General features: G+C 42.6%; 1 protein-coding gene across 11 annotated transcripts in view; it reads left to right on the plus strand.

Annotated features, from left to right (window-relative positions):
- The window catches only part of lrch1 (leucine-rich repeats and calponin homology (CH) domain containing 1), a 397,317-nt gene that overhangs the window by 349,188 nt on the left and 32,212 nt on the right, over nt 1-15,917 (plus strand). For 10 of the 11 annotated variants that reach the window (XR_011886381.1, XR_011886379.1, XR_011886383.1 and 7 more), the window contains one exon: nt 6,863-6,940. The exons of the other annotated variant lie outside the window; for it this stretch is intronic. Coding sequence is in view for 4 of the 10 variants with exons in the window: in XM_072260922.1 (XP_072117023.1) it covers nt 6,863-6,940 (78 nt within the window). In the remaining 6 variants the exon portion in view is untranslated. The remainder of the gene's footprint in view (nt 1-6,862; nt 6,941-15,917) is intronic. 11 annotated transcript variants of the gene reach the window in all.

Here is a 15,917-nt window from a genome sequence, read left to right on the forward strand (position 1 = left end):
CATCTCAGGATCTTGATGTTTATTGCTTATTTATTTAGACCATAAGACATAGGAGCAGAATTAAACCATTTGGTTCATGGAGTCTGTTCCACCATTAAATAATGGCTGATCCTTTTTTTCCCTCCTCAGCCCCACTCTGAGGCCTCCTCCCGTAACCTTTGATGCCATGTCCAATCAAGAACCGATCAATCTCTGCCTTAAACACACCCAAAAACCTGGCCTCCACGGCTGCCTGTGGTAACAAATGCCATGTTCAGTATCTTCTGGCCAAAGAGATTGTGCCACATCTCTGTTTTAGGTGGACGCCCCTCTATCCTGAAGCTGTGCCCTCTTGTCCTAGACTCGCCCACCAAGAAAAACATCCTTTCTACATCTTTCAACTTTTGAAAGGTTTCAATGAGATCCCCCCTCATCCTTCTGAATTCCAGCAAGTATAGACCCAAAGCCATCAAGCGTTCTTCGGATGATAACCCTTTCATTCCCAGAATCATCGTTGTGAACCTCCTCTGGACCCTCTCCAATGCCAGCACATCTTTTCTAAGATGAGGGACCCAAAACTATTCACTATATTCAAAGTGAGGCCTCGCCGATACCCTATAAAGCCTCAGCACAAGGCTGTGTGCTTAGCTCCCTGCTCTTGTATTCTAGACCTCTTGCAATGAATGCAAACATTGCATTTGCCTTCCTCACCACTGACTCAACCTACAAGTTAACCTTTAGGGTGTTCTGTGCAAAGACTCCCAAGTTCCTGTGCATCTCTGATTTTTGGATTTTCTCCCCATTTAGAAAATAGTCTACACGTTTATTTCTACTAGCAAAGTGCATGATCATGCATTTTTGAACATTATATTTCATTTTCTACTCTCTTGCCCATTCTTCTAATCTGTCAAAGGCCTGCTGTAGCCTACCAGTTTCCTCAACACTACATGCCCCTCCACCAATCTTTGTATCATCTGCAAACCTGGCAACAAAGCCATCTATTCCAGCATCTAAATCATTGACATACAGCATAAAAAGAAGCGGTCCAACACCAACCCCTGTAGAACAATACTAGTCACTGACAGCCAACCAGAAAAGGATCCTTTTATTTCCACTCACTGCCTCCTGCCAATCAGCCAATGCTCTAACCATGCCAGTAACTTTTCTGTAATACCATGGGCTCTTACCTTGGTAAGCAGCCTCATGTGTGGCACCTTGTGAAAGGTCTTCTGAAAGTCCAAATATACAACATCCACTGCATCCCCTTTATCGATCCTACTCTTGGAAATCTCAAAGAATTCCAAGAGGTTCATCAGGCAGGATTTTCCTTGAAGGAAATCATGCTGACTTTGTCCTATCTTGTCCTGTGTCAGCAAGTACTCCATCACCTCATCCTTATCAATTGACTCCAGCATCTTCCTAACCACTAAGGTCAGGCTAACTGGTCTATAATTTCCTTTCTGCTGCCTTCCTCCTTTCTTAAAGAGTGGAGTAACATCTGCAATTTTCCAGTCATTTGGCACCATGCCAAAGTCCAATGATTTTTGAAAGATCATTGCTAGTGGCTCCACTATCATAATATTTATTTTACTGTTACATCATTTTTCTTCCTTTGAATTTGAACAGTTTGTTGCCCTTTGCACATTGTTTGTCTGCCCTGTTGGATGCAGTCTTTCATTAATCTGTTCTGTATCTCAGATTTACTGAGTATGTCCACAAGAAAATGGATCTCAGGGTTGTATATAGTGACAGACATGTACTTTGATTAATACATTTCTTTGTGTGTGTGTGTGTGTGTGTGTGTGTGTGTGTGTGTGTATACGTGTACGTACACCGGAGTACCTGAGGTCATTTCAAGAATTAGTCTCGCAAAAGTGGAAATCTGCAGATGCTGGCATTTCAAGCAACACACATAAAAGTTACTGGTGAACACAGCAGGCCAGGCAGCATCTATAGGAAGAGGTACAGTCGACGTTTCGGGCCGAGACCCTTCGTCAGGACTAACTGAAAGAAGAGCTAGTAAGAGATTTGAGAGGGGGAGGGGGAGATCAAAAATGATAGGAGAAGACAGGAGGGGGAGGGATGGAGCCAAGAGCTGGACAGGTGATTGGCAAAAGGGATATAGAGGATCATAGGACAGGAGGCCTAGGGAGAAAGAGAGGGGGAGGGGGGAAGCCCAGAGGATGGGCAATAACGGATGAGGAACGAGCGGGAGGTGGGGCATTAATGGAAGTTAGAGAAGTTAATGTTCATGCCATCAGGTTGAAGGCTACCCAGATGGAATATAAGGTATTGTTCCTCCAACCTGAGTGTGGCTTCATCTTTACAGTAGAGGAGGCCGTGGATAGACATATCAGAATGGGAATAGGACGTGGAATTAAAATGTGTGGCCACTGGGAGATCCTGCTTTCTCTGGCGCACAGAGCGTAGGTGTTCAGCATCAGGTCTTGCCAATATATAGAAGGCCGCATCAGGAGCACCGGACGCAGTATATCACCCCAGCCGACTCACAGGTGGAGACACCTAGCTCTGTCCACCAGAGAAAGTAGGATTTCCCAGTGGCCACACATTTTAATTCCACGTCCCATTCCCATTCCCATTCTGATATGTCTATCCACGGCCTCCTCTACTGTAAAGATGAAGCCACACTCAGGTTGGAGGAACAACACCATATATTCCGTCTGGGTAGCCTCCAACCTGATGGCATGAACATCGACTTCTCTAACTTCTGTTAATGCCCCACCTCCCCCTCGTACCTCATCCGTTATTGCCCATCCTCTGGGATTCACCCCTCCTCCTTTCTTTCTCCATAGGCCTCCTGTCCCATGATCCTCTATATCCCTTTTGCTAATCAACTGTCCAGCTCTTGGCTCCATCCCTCCCCCTCCCACTTTCAAATCTCTTAATGGCTCTTCTTTCAGTTAGTCCTGACGAAGGGTCTCGGCCCGAAACATCGACTGTACCTCTTCCTATAGATGTTGCCTGGCCTGCTGCATTCACCAACAACTTATATGTGTGTTCAAGAATTAGTCTGTAAGTCCATAAGACAGACGAGTGGAATTAGGCCATTCGACCCCTTGAGAATGCTCCACTATTTGATCATGACTGATCCATTTCCCTCTCAACCCTATTTTTTCCTGTCTCCTCCCCATAATCTAATAGGCTTATCAAGAATCTATCAACTTCCACCTTAAATACACCCATTGACCTGGCCTCCACAGCCGCCTGTGGTAATGAATCACCCTCTGGGTAAAGAAATTTATTGTAATCTCAATTCTAAATGGACGTTGTTTATTCTCAGGCTATGCCCTATGGTCCTAGACTCCCCTACTATAGGAAACATCCTCTCCACATCAACTCTGCCTAGGCCTTTCAGCATACGATAGGTTTCAATGATATGCCCCTTCAGTCTTCTGAATTCTAGTGAATGCAGGCCCAGAGCCATCAAATGCTCTTCATATGACAAACTTCTAATTCCCGGAATTATTTCTGTGAATTTTCTTTGTCCCGTCTCCAATGTCAGCACATCCTTTCTTAGATGAGGGACCCAAAACTACTCACAGTAATCCAAGTAAGGCCTCACCAGTGCTTTATAAAGACTCAGCATTACATCTTTGCTTTTATATTCTCATCCTCTCAAAATGAATGTTAACATCACATTTCTCTTGCTTTGCACCTCGAACTTTTGAATTTTCTCCCCATTTAGAAAATAGTCTACACTTTTATTCTTTCTACCAAAGTGCATGACCATACACTTACCGACTCTGTATTCCATGTGTCACTTCTTTGCCCATTCTCCTAATCTGTCTAAGTCCTTCTGCAACTTCCTTGCTTCCTCAACACGACCTGCCCCTCCATTTATTTTTGTATTGTCTGCAAACTGGGCTACAAAGTCATCAATTCTGTCATTAACATATAACTTAAAACAAAGCAGTCCCATTACAGGCACCAGCAGCCAATCAGAAAAGGCTCCCTTTATCCCACTCTTTGTCTCCTGCTAGTCAGCCAGTGCTCTGTCCATGCTGGCAGCTTTTCTGAAATACCATGGTTATTATCTTGCTAGGCAGTCCCATATGCAGCACCTTGTCAAAAGCCTTCTGAAAATCCAAGTACACAACATCCACAGATTCTCCTTTGTTTACCCTGCTTGTTATTTCTTCAAACAATTCCAACAATTTTTGTCAATCAAGATTTTCCCTTAAGGAATCTATGCTGGCTTTGGCATTTTATCATGTGCCTCCAATTATCCTGACATCTCATCCTTAACTCCAATGTCATTCCTACCACTGAAATCAGACTAACTGCCTGTAATTTCCTTTCTTCTGTCTCTCTCCCTTCTTGAAGAGTGGAATGATATTTGCAATTTCCAGTCCTCCACAACCATTCCAGAATCTGTAGATTCATGAAAGATCATTACTACTGCTTCCACAATCTCTTCAGCCACCCCTTTCAGAACTGTGGGTTGTAGTTCATCTGATCTAAGTGATTTGTATACCTTCAGACCTTTCAGTTTCCCAATCACTTTCTCCCCAGCAAGACTGCAGTACCGGATGGTGTCAGTACCAGGGTGCTCAAAGCCTGTGCCCCTCAGCTATGTGGAGTACTTCGCCATGTCTTCAACCTGAGCCTGAGGCTCCGGAGGGTTCCTGTGCTGTGGAAGACGTCCTGCCTCGTCCCTGTGCCGAAGATGCCGCGCCCCAGCGGCCTCAATGACTACAGACCGGTGGCATTGACCTCCCACATCATGAAGACCCTGGAGAGACTTGTTCTGGAGCTGCTCCGGCCTATGGTCAGGCCACACTCAGATCTCCTCCAGTTTGCCTACCAGCCCCAACTAGGAGTTGAGGATGCCATCGTCTACCTGCTGAACCGTGTCTACGCCCACCTGGACAAGCCAGTGAGCACTGTGAGGGTAATGTTTTTTGACTTCTCCAATATGTTTAACACCATCCGCCCTGCTCTGCTGGGGGAGAAGCTGACAGCGATGCAGGTGGATGCTTTCCTGGTGTCATGGATTCTTGATTACCTGACTGGCAGATCACAGTACGTGTGCTTGCAACACTGTGTGTCCGACAGAGTGATCAGCAGCACTGAGGCTCCACAGGGGACTGTCTTGTCTCCCTTTCTCTTCACCATTTACACCTCGGACTTCAACTACTGCACAGAGTCTTGTCATCTTCAGAAGTCTTCTGATGACTCTGCCATAGTTGGATGCATCAGCAAGGGAGATGAGGCTGAGTACAGGGCTACGGTAGGAAACTTTGTCACATGGTGTGAGCAGAATTATCTGCAGCTTAATGTGAAAAAGACTAAGGAGCTGGTGGTGGACCTGAGGAGAGCTAAGGTACCGGTGACCCCTGTTTCCATCCAGGGGGTCAGTGTGGACATGGTGGAGGATTACAAATACCTGGGGATACGAATTGACAATAAACTGGACTGATCAAAGAACACTGAGGCTGTCTACAAGAAGGGTCAGAGCCATCTCTATTTCCTGAGGAGACTGAGGTCCTTTAACATCGGTCCGACGATGCTGAGGATGTTCTACAAGTCTGTGGTGGCCAATGTGATCATGTTTGCTGTTGTGTGCTGGGGCAGCAGGCTGAGGGTGGCAGACACCAGCAGAATCAACAAACTCATTCATAAGGCCAGTGATGTTGTGGAGATGGAACTGAACTCTCTGACGGTGGTGTCTGAAAAGAGGATGCTGTCCAAGTTGCATCCCATCTTGGACAATGGCTCCCATCCACTACATAATGTACTGGTTGGGCACAGGAGTACATTCAGCCAGAGACTCATTCCACCGAGATGCAACACAGAGCGTCATAGGAGGTCATTCCTGCCTGTGGCCATCAAACTTTACAACTCCTCCCTTGGAGGGTCAGACAACCTGAGCCAATAGGCTGGTCCTGGACTTATTTTCTGGCATAATTTACATATTACTACTTAACTATTTATGGTTTTATTACTGTTTAATTATTTATGGTGCAACTGTAACGAAAACCAATTTCCCCTGGGATCAATAAAGTATGACTATGACTGATAACTGCACTCACCTCTGCCCCCAGTACTCTTGAACTTACGGCATACTGCTGGTGTTTTCCACAGTGAAGACTGATAGAAAATACTTTCAGTTTGTCTGCCATTTCCTGGTTGCCCATTATTACCTCTCCAGTAGTCCAATACTTTCTGTCACCTCTCTTTTACTCTTTTAAATATCTGAAAAAACTTTTGATATCCTCTTTGACATTATTGGCTAGCTTATCTTTGTATCCCACCTTTACCTGTTGGTTTTTAAAAGCTTCCCAATCCTCAACCTTCCCACTATTTTTGCTCTATTACGTACGCTATCTTTCACTTTTTCGTTGGCTTCGGCTTCCCTTATCAGTTGCATAATCCTGCCATTAGAATTCTACTTTTGAATATATCTATCCTGCCCCCCAACACTAAGAGTATACATGCAGAATTTAAAGGAAAATATTTATTTGACTTAATTTTTGTTAACTGTTTACTGGTCTTTATAGTATTCTTTTATATTTAGAAACTTTTAATTTCATTTATTTTTGACAGGATCTTCACTTTACATGTGCCATTTGCACAATATGTCTGTGTATGTGTGTGTGTGTGTGTGTGTGTGTGTGTGTGTGTGTGCTGCTGGAGAATTTAACCCTGGATTTCTTGCCTTGGTACTATTTCAATCAATTGTGTCCAGGTGAGAGATGACTCTCTTGGCCCGCATGGTATTGATTTGCCGATATCTTGGGCACCTCTGCCACCAAGGCTCATCATTGAGCAGCATGAGCCCAAGGTATCCACAATGCAGAGTGTGATTTAAACATTACTTCTAAAATGGATTCTTTAAAATAGTCATGAACTTGTCTTACAGCCTAAACTCAGCATGGCAAAATGCAGGAGAAATGTGGAAAACTTCCTCGAAGCTTGCAGGAAAATCGGAGTACCTGAGGTAATTTCATGAATTGATGCAATTCATCACCTTTATTGATGACTGGTTGTGATGATGACAGGCACATACTCAAAAAAAAAAATTGAAAAATAAACATGGTCAAAAGCAGTTTCAAAAGAAAAGTGGAAGCAAGATTCATGTTGTCAATATTACTAAATGACAATACAATCCATTTTATTCAGTGCCTCAAAAGCTCTTCAATGAATAAGAGTAAGTCCTTGCTTCATTGCAGCCTGACCTGTGTTATTTCAGTATTTACTGTGGGGAGCTTCATTTTCATTGTTTGTTCTTCAGCTTTATTTCACAAATCACAACATTACTGTCACTGAAATGTGAACTACTGATCTGTGAGATTTGATCAAAGAGAAACGCTGTGCAAACATGTTCCACATCACAAACAGTATTAGTCTAGATTGGAATAGTATTGGACTAGGTTCAAACATATTCCACATTACAAACAGTATTGGACTAGGTTCAAAGTTTGTTCCACGTTACAAACAGTATTGGGCTAGGTTCAAACATGTTCCATGTTACAAACAATATTGGACTAGGTTGGTCTAAGTTCAAACTTGTTCCACATTACAAACAGTATCGAACTAGGTTGGAATAGTATTGGACTAGGTTCAAACGTGTTCTACATTACAAACAGTATCGAACTAGGTTGGAATAGTATTGGGCTACGTTCAAACGTGTTCCACATTACAAACAGTATTGGACTAGGTTGGGATAGTATTGGACTAGGTTCAAACGTGTTCCACATTACAAACAGTATTAGTCTAGGTTGGAATAGTATTGGACTAGGTTCAAATGTGTTTCACATTACAAACAGTATTAGTCTAGGTTGGATTAGTATTGGACTAGGTTCAAATGTGTTCCACATTACAAACAGTATTTGACTAGGTTCAAACATGTTCCACATTACAAACAGTATTGGACTAGGTTGGTCTAAGTTCAAACTTGTTCCACACTACAAACAGTATTGGACTATGGTCTAGGGTCAAACATGTTCCAAATTACAAACAGTATTGGACTAGGTTGGACTACTATTGGATTAGGTTCAAGTATGTTCCACATTACAAACACTATTGGACTAGGTTAGTCTAAGTTCAAACTTGTTCCACACTACAAACAGTATTGGACTAGGTTGGTCTAGGGTCAAACATGTTCCACTACCAGCTGTATTGGATTAGGTTCAAACATGTTCCACATTGCAAACAGTATTGGACTAGTGTACCAAATTCCTAAGGCATCTCAATTTTCATTGTGCCATCTCATGATATTCTGAAGGAAGATGGAGTAAGGCAGAGTTGTGAATTTAAGGTAAAAAGTTGAGGTAACAATTTAAGGTAAAATGGTGATCAGGCTGAAGAGGCCAATCAGTTCTATCCCTTTGTTGTGATCTACCAATTGGAAAACAGTGAAATGATATTGGTCGATGAAGGAGCTCGATTCCTAATTCTGCGTCAGTTTTCTCTTAAACCTATTGCACACTAAACTAAAGATTAGGTCGGTTGTGCCGATGAGTTCAAGAACCAGATGGTTGAAGGGAAATGCCTGGTGGTGTGGGACTTCAGGCTTCTGTAACTTCTCTCTGATGGTAGCTGCGAGAAGATGGCATGGTCCAGATGGTGCGATCTTTGATGAGCAATGTGTTCCCTGGTGTACTCTGGGATATTCTTCATTGATTTAGCTGCAGCTTCATTTTAGGGGGACAGGGATTGTGGAATATGTTCTATGGCTTCCTCATTCCATCATCTGTAATCAAAACAAATCACTTCAGGTCAAAGTGGGAGCATAAAAGCTTTCAAGGAACTGGTAGTTTCTTGGGTTTTGTGTTCTTTTCGATTCTCTTGTTGAGGTGATCATTCTACAGGTGTGAATTTTTATTGCAATTATCAGTAGCCTGTGAAGATTGGCTCAGATTTAGTTCACATTCATAAGTAATCTAGAATTACTGAATAAGAGAAGATTATATGCACATTTGTCATAGGTCTACAAATGTAAACATTTTAAAAATTCCTAGAAGTATGTGTTCAGTAATGTGGAGTGTATAAGAATTGGTGGTCTACAATCTAACACCAACCCAACTGTCCATGTTAGTCCCGAAGTGGGGTTGTGTAGCCTATTCCAGGATTTTGACTCAATGACTGAATTTGTATTTTTGCTGGGCTCGTAGAAGAAAAATGTTATCTCTTAACTATACCTTTCCTAACTCTATAAGACCATAAGAGAGGAGTAGCATTAGGCAATTCAGCCCATTGAGTCTGCTCAATGGTTCATCCCAGATCCCATTCAACCCCATACACTTGCCTTCTTGTCATATCCTTTGATGCCCTGACCAGTCAGAAAACTATCAACTTTCATCTTAAATATACTCATGGGCTTGGTCTCCACCACAATCTGTGGTGGAGCATTCCACAGATTCACTACTCTCTGGCTAAAAAAATTCCTCCTTAACCCTGTTGTAAAAGCTTATCCCTCAGTTCTGAGGCTGTGCCATCTAGTTCTGGATACAGCTATCATAAGAAACATCCATCCAATCTAGTCCTTTCAACATTTGGTAGGTTTCAATGAAATCATCCCTGCCTTCTTCTAAATTCCAGTGAGTACAGACCCAATGCTGCCAAACGCTCCTCATATGTTAAATCCTTTCATTCCTGGAATCATCCTCGTTTACCTCCTCTGCACTCTCTCTGATATATGGGCCCAAAACTGTTAACAACACTCCAAGTGCGGCCAGACTAGTGTCTTATAAAGCCTCAGCATGCATCCATTCCCATAGAAATATAAACACACCACTATGGTGATCTCCCCTCTATGTGCATCCACCCCCATAGTAATATAAGTGGCACTTAACTGTCTGCCAGACTGGCCAACCAGTATTCCTGGCCATTGAAGGCTGGGCAGTAAATGAGAGCACCCACCTCACAAAGATAAATGAGAATATAAATCTCACAATTTCCATTTCAAAGTTTGGCTCTGCTATTATTTGAAGGAAGGAAATGTTGCAATGGAAAATAGAATTCCACTTCTTATCACCTGCCATGAAAATATTAGTTCCACCTCCCTCTGAAGAGATCCCAGTGATCCAAGAACTTGAAGCTCTGCCCCCTGCCCCAGCTTCTCAGCCACCCATTAATCTGCCAAATCATCCTGTTTCTACCCTCACTGTCATGTGGCATAGGCAGCAATCCAGAAATTACTACCCAGGAGGTCCTTCTTCTCAGCTTTCTAAACTCTCTTTTCAGGTGTCTGTTCCTCTGACTGCTGAGACCCCTATCACCACTTTCCCCCCCTTCTCCCTCTTTCCATTCTGCACCACAGACCCATGCTCAGTCTCCGTGACATTCAACAGTATCCAAAGGGGTATACTTATTTGTGAGAGGAACGACCATAGGGGTGCTCTGTGCTACCTGCCTATTCACATTTTCACTTATCCTGACAGTCGCCTAGCTACTCGCCTCCTGCCACTTCGGACTGACTGATCATCATCAGGTGCCATGCCCAGATTGAGTTTTGACTGCTATCGCCCACGCAATCCTGTTTCGGGTCAAGTGGAATGATTCATTGGTGTTCATTTCCAGTTCTCTGTCTCCATCATCATTTGTCTTTGTCTTCCTCTTGCTTTCTTCCCTTCAATCTTTCCCATAATTACCGTGCATTCTAACTCCTCTTTCCTAGTCACATGTCCAATGAAATTACGTTGCCTTTTCATGATCTCATACATTATTTCTCTTTTTGTGCTTGCTCTGTTCATGACATCCTCATTAAATATTTGTTTCGTCCATGATATTTTTTGCATCCTCCTCAAAAACCACATCTCTGCTGCTTCAATTCATTTCCTCATGTTACTAGATATTGTCCAACATTCTGATCCATATAATATAACTGGATAAACGTAACATTTCAGTACTCTGAGGCGGGTTGTCATGCCTAGTATAGTGTTGGTCAGTATACTCTTCATTCTCATAAAGGTGTCTTTTGCCATCCCTATTCTTCTTTTGATGTCCATGTCACACCTGCCATCTGATGTCACCTAGCTTCCTAAGTAGTAAAAGTTCTGTACTTGTCTTATGTCTTCCCCATTTATTTTCAGCCTGCAGATAGGATTCTCCTTCTTTTTGGATATCACCATTCATTCTGTCTTTTTGCAATTGATAGATAGACCCATTTTTGCACTTTCTTCAACAACTATATCAATTAAGTTCTGTAGTTCTTCCTCCATATTTGCAATTAGACCATAAGACCATAAGACAAAGGAGCAGAAGTAGGCCATTCGGCCCATCGAGTCTGCTCCGCCATTTTATCATGAGCTGATCCATTTTATCCTATTTAGTCCCACTGCCCCGCCTTCTCATCATAACCTTTGATGCCCTGGCTACTCAGTTATTTAAAGAGTAAAAGAGAGGTGAGAGTTGATAGTAGACTACTGGAAAATGATGCTGGTGAGGTAGTATTGAGGGACAAAGAAATGTCAGATGAACTTAATGGGTGCTTTGCATCTGTCTTCACTAAGACACTAAGCAGTTTGCCGGAGGTCTGTGAGTGTCAGGGAGCAGGAATGAGTGCAAAGGAAAAAGTGCTAGACAAACTCAAAGCTCTTGAGGTGGATAAGTAACCTGGACCAGATGGACTACATCCCAGAGTCCTGAGAGAGATTGCTGAAGATTTTAACAGAGGCATTAGTCATGATCTTTTACAAAGGAAAAAGTGCCAGACAAACTCAAAGCTCTTGAGGTGGATAAGTAACCTGGACCAGATGGACTACATCCCAGAGTCCTGAGAGAGATTGCTGAAGATTTTAACAGAATCACTTGATTCTGGCATGGTCCCGGGGGACTGGAATATTGCAAATGTCACTCCATTCTTTAAGAAGGGAGGAAGGCAAAAGAAAGGAAATTATAGGCCAGTTAGCCTAACCTCAGTGGTGGGAAAGTGCTGGAGTCTATAATTAAGGATGAGGTTTCAAGATATTTGGAGATTGATGATAAAATAAGTCAAAGTCAGTATGGTTTCTGTAAAGGGAAACCTTGCCTAACAAATCTGTTAGAATTCTTTGAGGAAGTAACAAGCAGGGTGGACTAGGGAGAGGCAGTGGATGTTATTTACTTGGATTTTCAGAAGGCATTTGATAAGGTGCCACACGTGAGGCTGCTTAACAAGATAAAATCCTATGGCATTACAGGAAAGATACTGGCATGGATAGAGGAATGGCTGACAGGCAGGAGGCTGCGAGTGGGAATAAAAGGGGCCTTTTCCGGTTGCTTGCCAATGACAAGTGGTGTTCCTCAGGGGCTGGTATTGGGACCGCTACTTTTTACCTTGTTTGTCAATGATTTGGATGATGGGATTGGTGTCTTTGTGGCAAAGTTCAGGGATGACACAAAGATAGATAGAGAGGAAGGTAGTGCTGAGGAAACAATGCGTTTGCAACAGGACTTAAACAAATTGGAAGAATAGGCAAAAAGTGACAGATGGGAAATGTATTGATAATGCATTTTGGTAAATGGAACAATAGTGTGGGCTATTATCTAAATAGGGAGAAGATTCAAACATCAGAGGTGCAGAGGGACCGAGGAGTCCTCGTGCAAGACTCTCAGAAGTTTAATTTACAGGTTAAGTATGTGGTAGAGAAGGCAAATACAATGTTGGCATCAGATCACCAGAGTGGTGTGTTTATATTACTATGGGGGTGTAGGCACGTAGAGGGGAGATCAGCGGAGTGGTGTGTTTATATTACTATGGGGTTGGATGCACGTGGAGGAGAGATCACCAGAGTGTGTTTTTATTTCTCAAAACATCTCCCACCACTTACTCAGCTAAGCTGGTTCTTGCCAGTGGTTATCTTCAACAGATTCATTACCAAGGCTTATTTCCACTGTTCCTTGTGGACCCCATCTACTGAATTCCCTACCCTATTATCACACCTCAAATTCTGTATCCTACCATTTTGTCTACAAGTGCCCAGAATGCAGCTACCCAAATTCTTTTTAGCAGTAAATTCTAATCCCACGTTCAGATGAATTCCCCCATCTTTGCTAATCTACAATAACATTAAATAGAAAGTTCTTATTCTCCTATCAATTCCTCCATCATCTGGCCTACCCTGCCTTCTGTAACTTGCTTTCAACCTTTTTCTGTCCACCATCTATTAATATGTGATATCTTCTTCATGCCAATCCTCTGGAATGTGTCAGGGATTTTTTGTCTACATAACTTGACTTTTACTTTGTAGGCTGTGGGTCGTGTGCACATATACTGTTGGCTGGAAGTATTTTGCTCCCTGCAGTCAGTAGGACGTTTGATAGCACACTGTGCCTTGTTTCACCAGGATCCCAAGTGTAAAATTCCTGCGGATTTGCATTGAATTTAACGTTAGCAAGCCGTTGCTTTACCAACTGAATTGTTTTCATTTCCTGTTGTCTGAGCAGATAGATATTATTATTGGATGACTGCCCCAAGAGGAAGGGTCTGTCGTTTCTTCAAAGAATTGTGCTGATGGAGGAAAAGATTGTTTTGATGTGACATGAGAAAAGCTGGCTCAACCAGGTTGCTGCAGTTCAGGCTTTCCAACTTTATAAAGAAGGGCATTTTGAGGATTAGTTGAAAGACATTCTGATTTGGTTTCACCTGCTGCAATTGCTCTTTACCTGTATCCATCCGGTCTGGATACAGTGATTAAAGCATGCCAGACTCAAAAAGCCTCCAGAAGCACACTGAAGAAGCTCTGTCTCCAAACTGCCCAGCAAGCAGTGACAGCTGGTAAAACTCTCCCAAGTTTTAACAAGATGTGACTAAATTGTAATAGTTTTTCCAATGATCCCAACATACAGAAACACTTACAAATAATGAAAATTAAGGTAAATTATGTGAAGAAATTTGAAGTATTTAATCATTAAAAAGTAACTAAATGTACTGAAAAATATATTTAACAGCCCATTATAGGAAAGATGTGAAGGCTTTGGAGAAGGTGTATAAGAGCTTTACCCGCACACTGCCAGTATGAGCTGTACGGAGAGGTTGAACAAACTGGAGTTGTTTTCTCTGGAACTGGGGAGACTGAGGTGACATCTACAGATAGAAGTTTGTAAAATTTTAAGAGGCATAAATAGAGTACACAGCCAGTATTTTTTCTTTAATAAGCAAGGTTGGAGAAGCTAAGTTTAAAGGAGATGTGGAAACGCATAGAGTTGTGGGTGCCTAGCATACACTATCAGCAGTGGTGGTGGAGCCCATGCCTCCTTCATCAATGTGTTTAGTCACATCCTCAAAAAATTCTATCAGGCTCGTAAGGCACAACCTGCCTTTGACAAAGCCATGCTGACTATTTCTAATCATGTTATGCCTCTCCAAATGTTCATAAATCCTGCCACGCCAGATCTTCTCCATCAACTTACCAACCACTGAAGTAAGACTCACTGGTCTATAATTTCCTGGGCTATCTCTACACCTTTTCTTGCATAAGGAAACAACATCCACAACCCTCCAATCCTCTGGAACCTCTCCTGTCCTCATTGATGATACAAAGATCATCGCCAGAGGCTCAGCGATCTCCTTCCTTGCCACCCACAGTAGCCTGGGGTGAATCCCATCCAGTCCCGGTGACTTAACCAATTTGATGTTTTCCAAAAGCTCCAGCACATCCTCTTCCTTAATATCTACATGCTCAAGATTTTCAGTCTGCTGCAAGTCATCCCAGCAATCGCCAAGATCCTTTTCCGTGGTGAATACTGAAGCAAAGTGTTCATTAAGTACCTCTGCTATCTCCTCCGGTTCCATACACACTTTTCCACTGTCACACTTGATTAGTCCTATTCTCTCACGCCTTATCCTCTAGTTCGACCATAACTGCTCGTACAATACACAGTAAAAATGAGAATGTTTCTCAGGACCATGGTGCTTCATGAAACAATACAAAAACTACACTGAACTACATAAAACAACACAAAACTACACTAGACTACAGACCTACCCAGGACTGCATAAAGTACACAAAACAGTGCAGGCATAACAATAAATAATAAACAAAACAATAGGCACAGTAGAAGGCAGTAGGTTGGTGTCAGTCCAGGCTCTGGGTATTGAGGAGTCTGTTTGCTTGAGGGAAGAAACTTTTGCATAGTCTGGTCGTGAGAGCCTGAATACTTTGGTGCCTTTTGCCAGAAGGCAGGATAGGTTCCTATACCCTATATCATAGATATAGGGTATTGATAGGTTCCTATATCCTATACCATCCTTTCCCTGTCTCGTTGGAACGTACCTATGCAGAACCCCACGAACATTTGCCTGAACATCCCCTGAACATTTGCCACATTTCTTCTGTACGTTTCCCTAAGAACATCTGTTTCCAATTAATGCTTCTAAGTTCATGCCTGATAGCCTCATATTTCCCTATACTCCAATTATATAACCATATAATCAATTACAGCACGGAAACAGGCCATTTCGGCCTTTCCAGTCCGTGCCGAATGCTTACTCTCACCTAGTCCGACCGACCTGCACTCAGCCCAAAACCCTCCATTCCCTTCCCTTCCTGTCCGTATAGCCATCCAATTTTACCTTAAATGACAATAACAAGCCTGCCTCCACCACTTCTACTGGAAGCTCATTCCACACAGCCACACTCTCTGAGTAAAGAAGTTCCCCCTCATGTTACCCCTAAACTTTTGATCCTAACTCTCAACTTATGTCCTCTTGTTTGAATCTCCCCTACACTCAATGGAAAAAAGCTCTATCTATTCCCCTCATAATTTTAAATACCTCTATCAAGTCCCCCCTCAACCTTCTATGCTCCAAAGAATAAAGACCCAATTTGTTCAACCTTTCTCTGTAACTTAGGTACTGAAACCCAGGTAACATTCTAGTAAATCTTCTCTGTAATCTCTCAATTTTGTTGACATCTTTCCTATAATTCAGTGACCAGAACTGTACACAATACTCCAAATTTGGCCTTACCAATGCCTTGTACAATTTTAAC

The sequence above is a fragment of the Mobula birostris genome, chromosome 6 (genome assembly GCF_030028105.1).
Source record: "Mobula birostris isolate sMobBir1 chromosome 6, sMobBir1.hap1, whole genome shotgun sequence".
Classification (NCBI taxonomy): Eukaryota; Metazoa; Chordata; class Chondrichthyes; order Myliobatiformes; family Myliobatidae; genus Mobula; species Mobula birostris.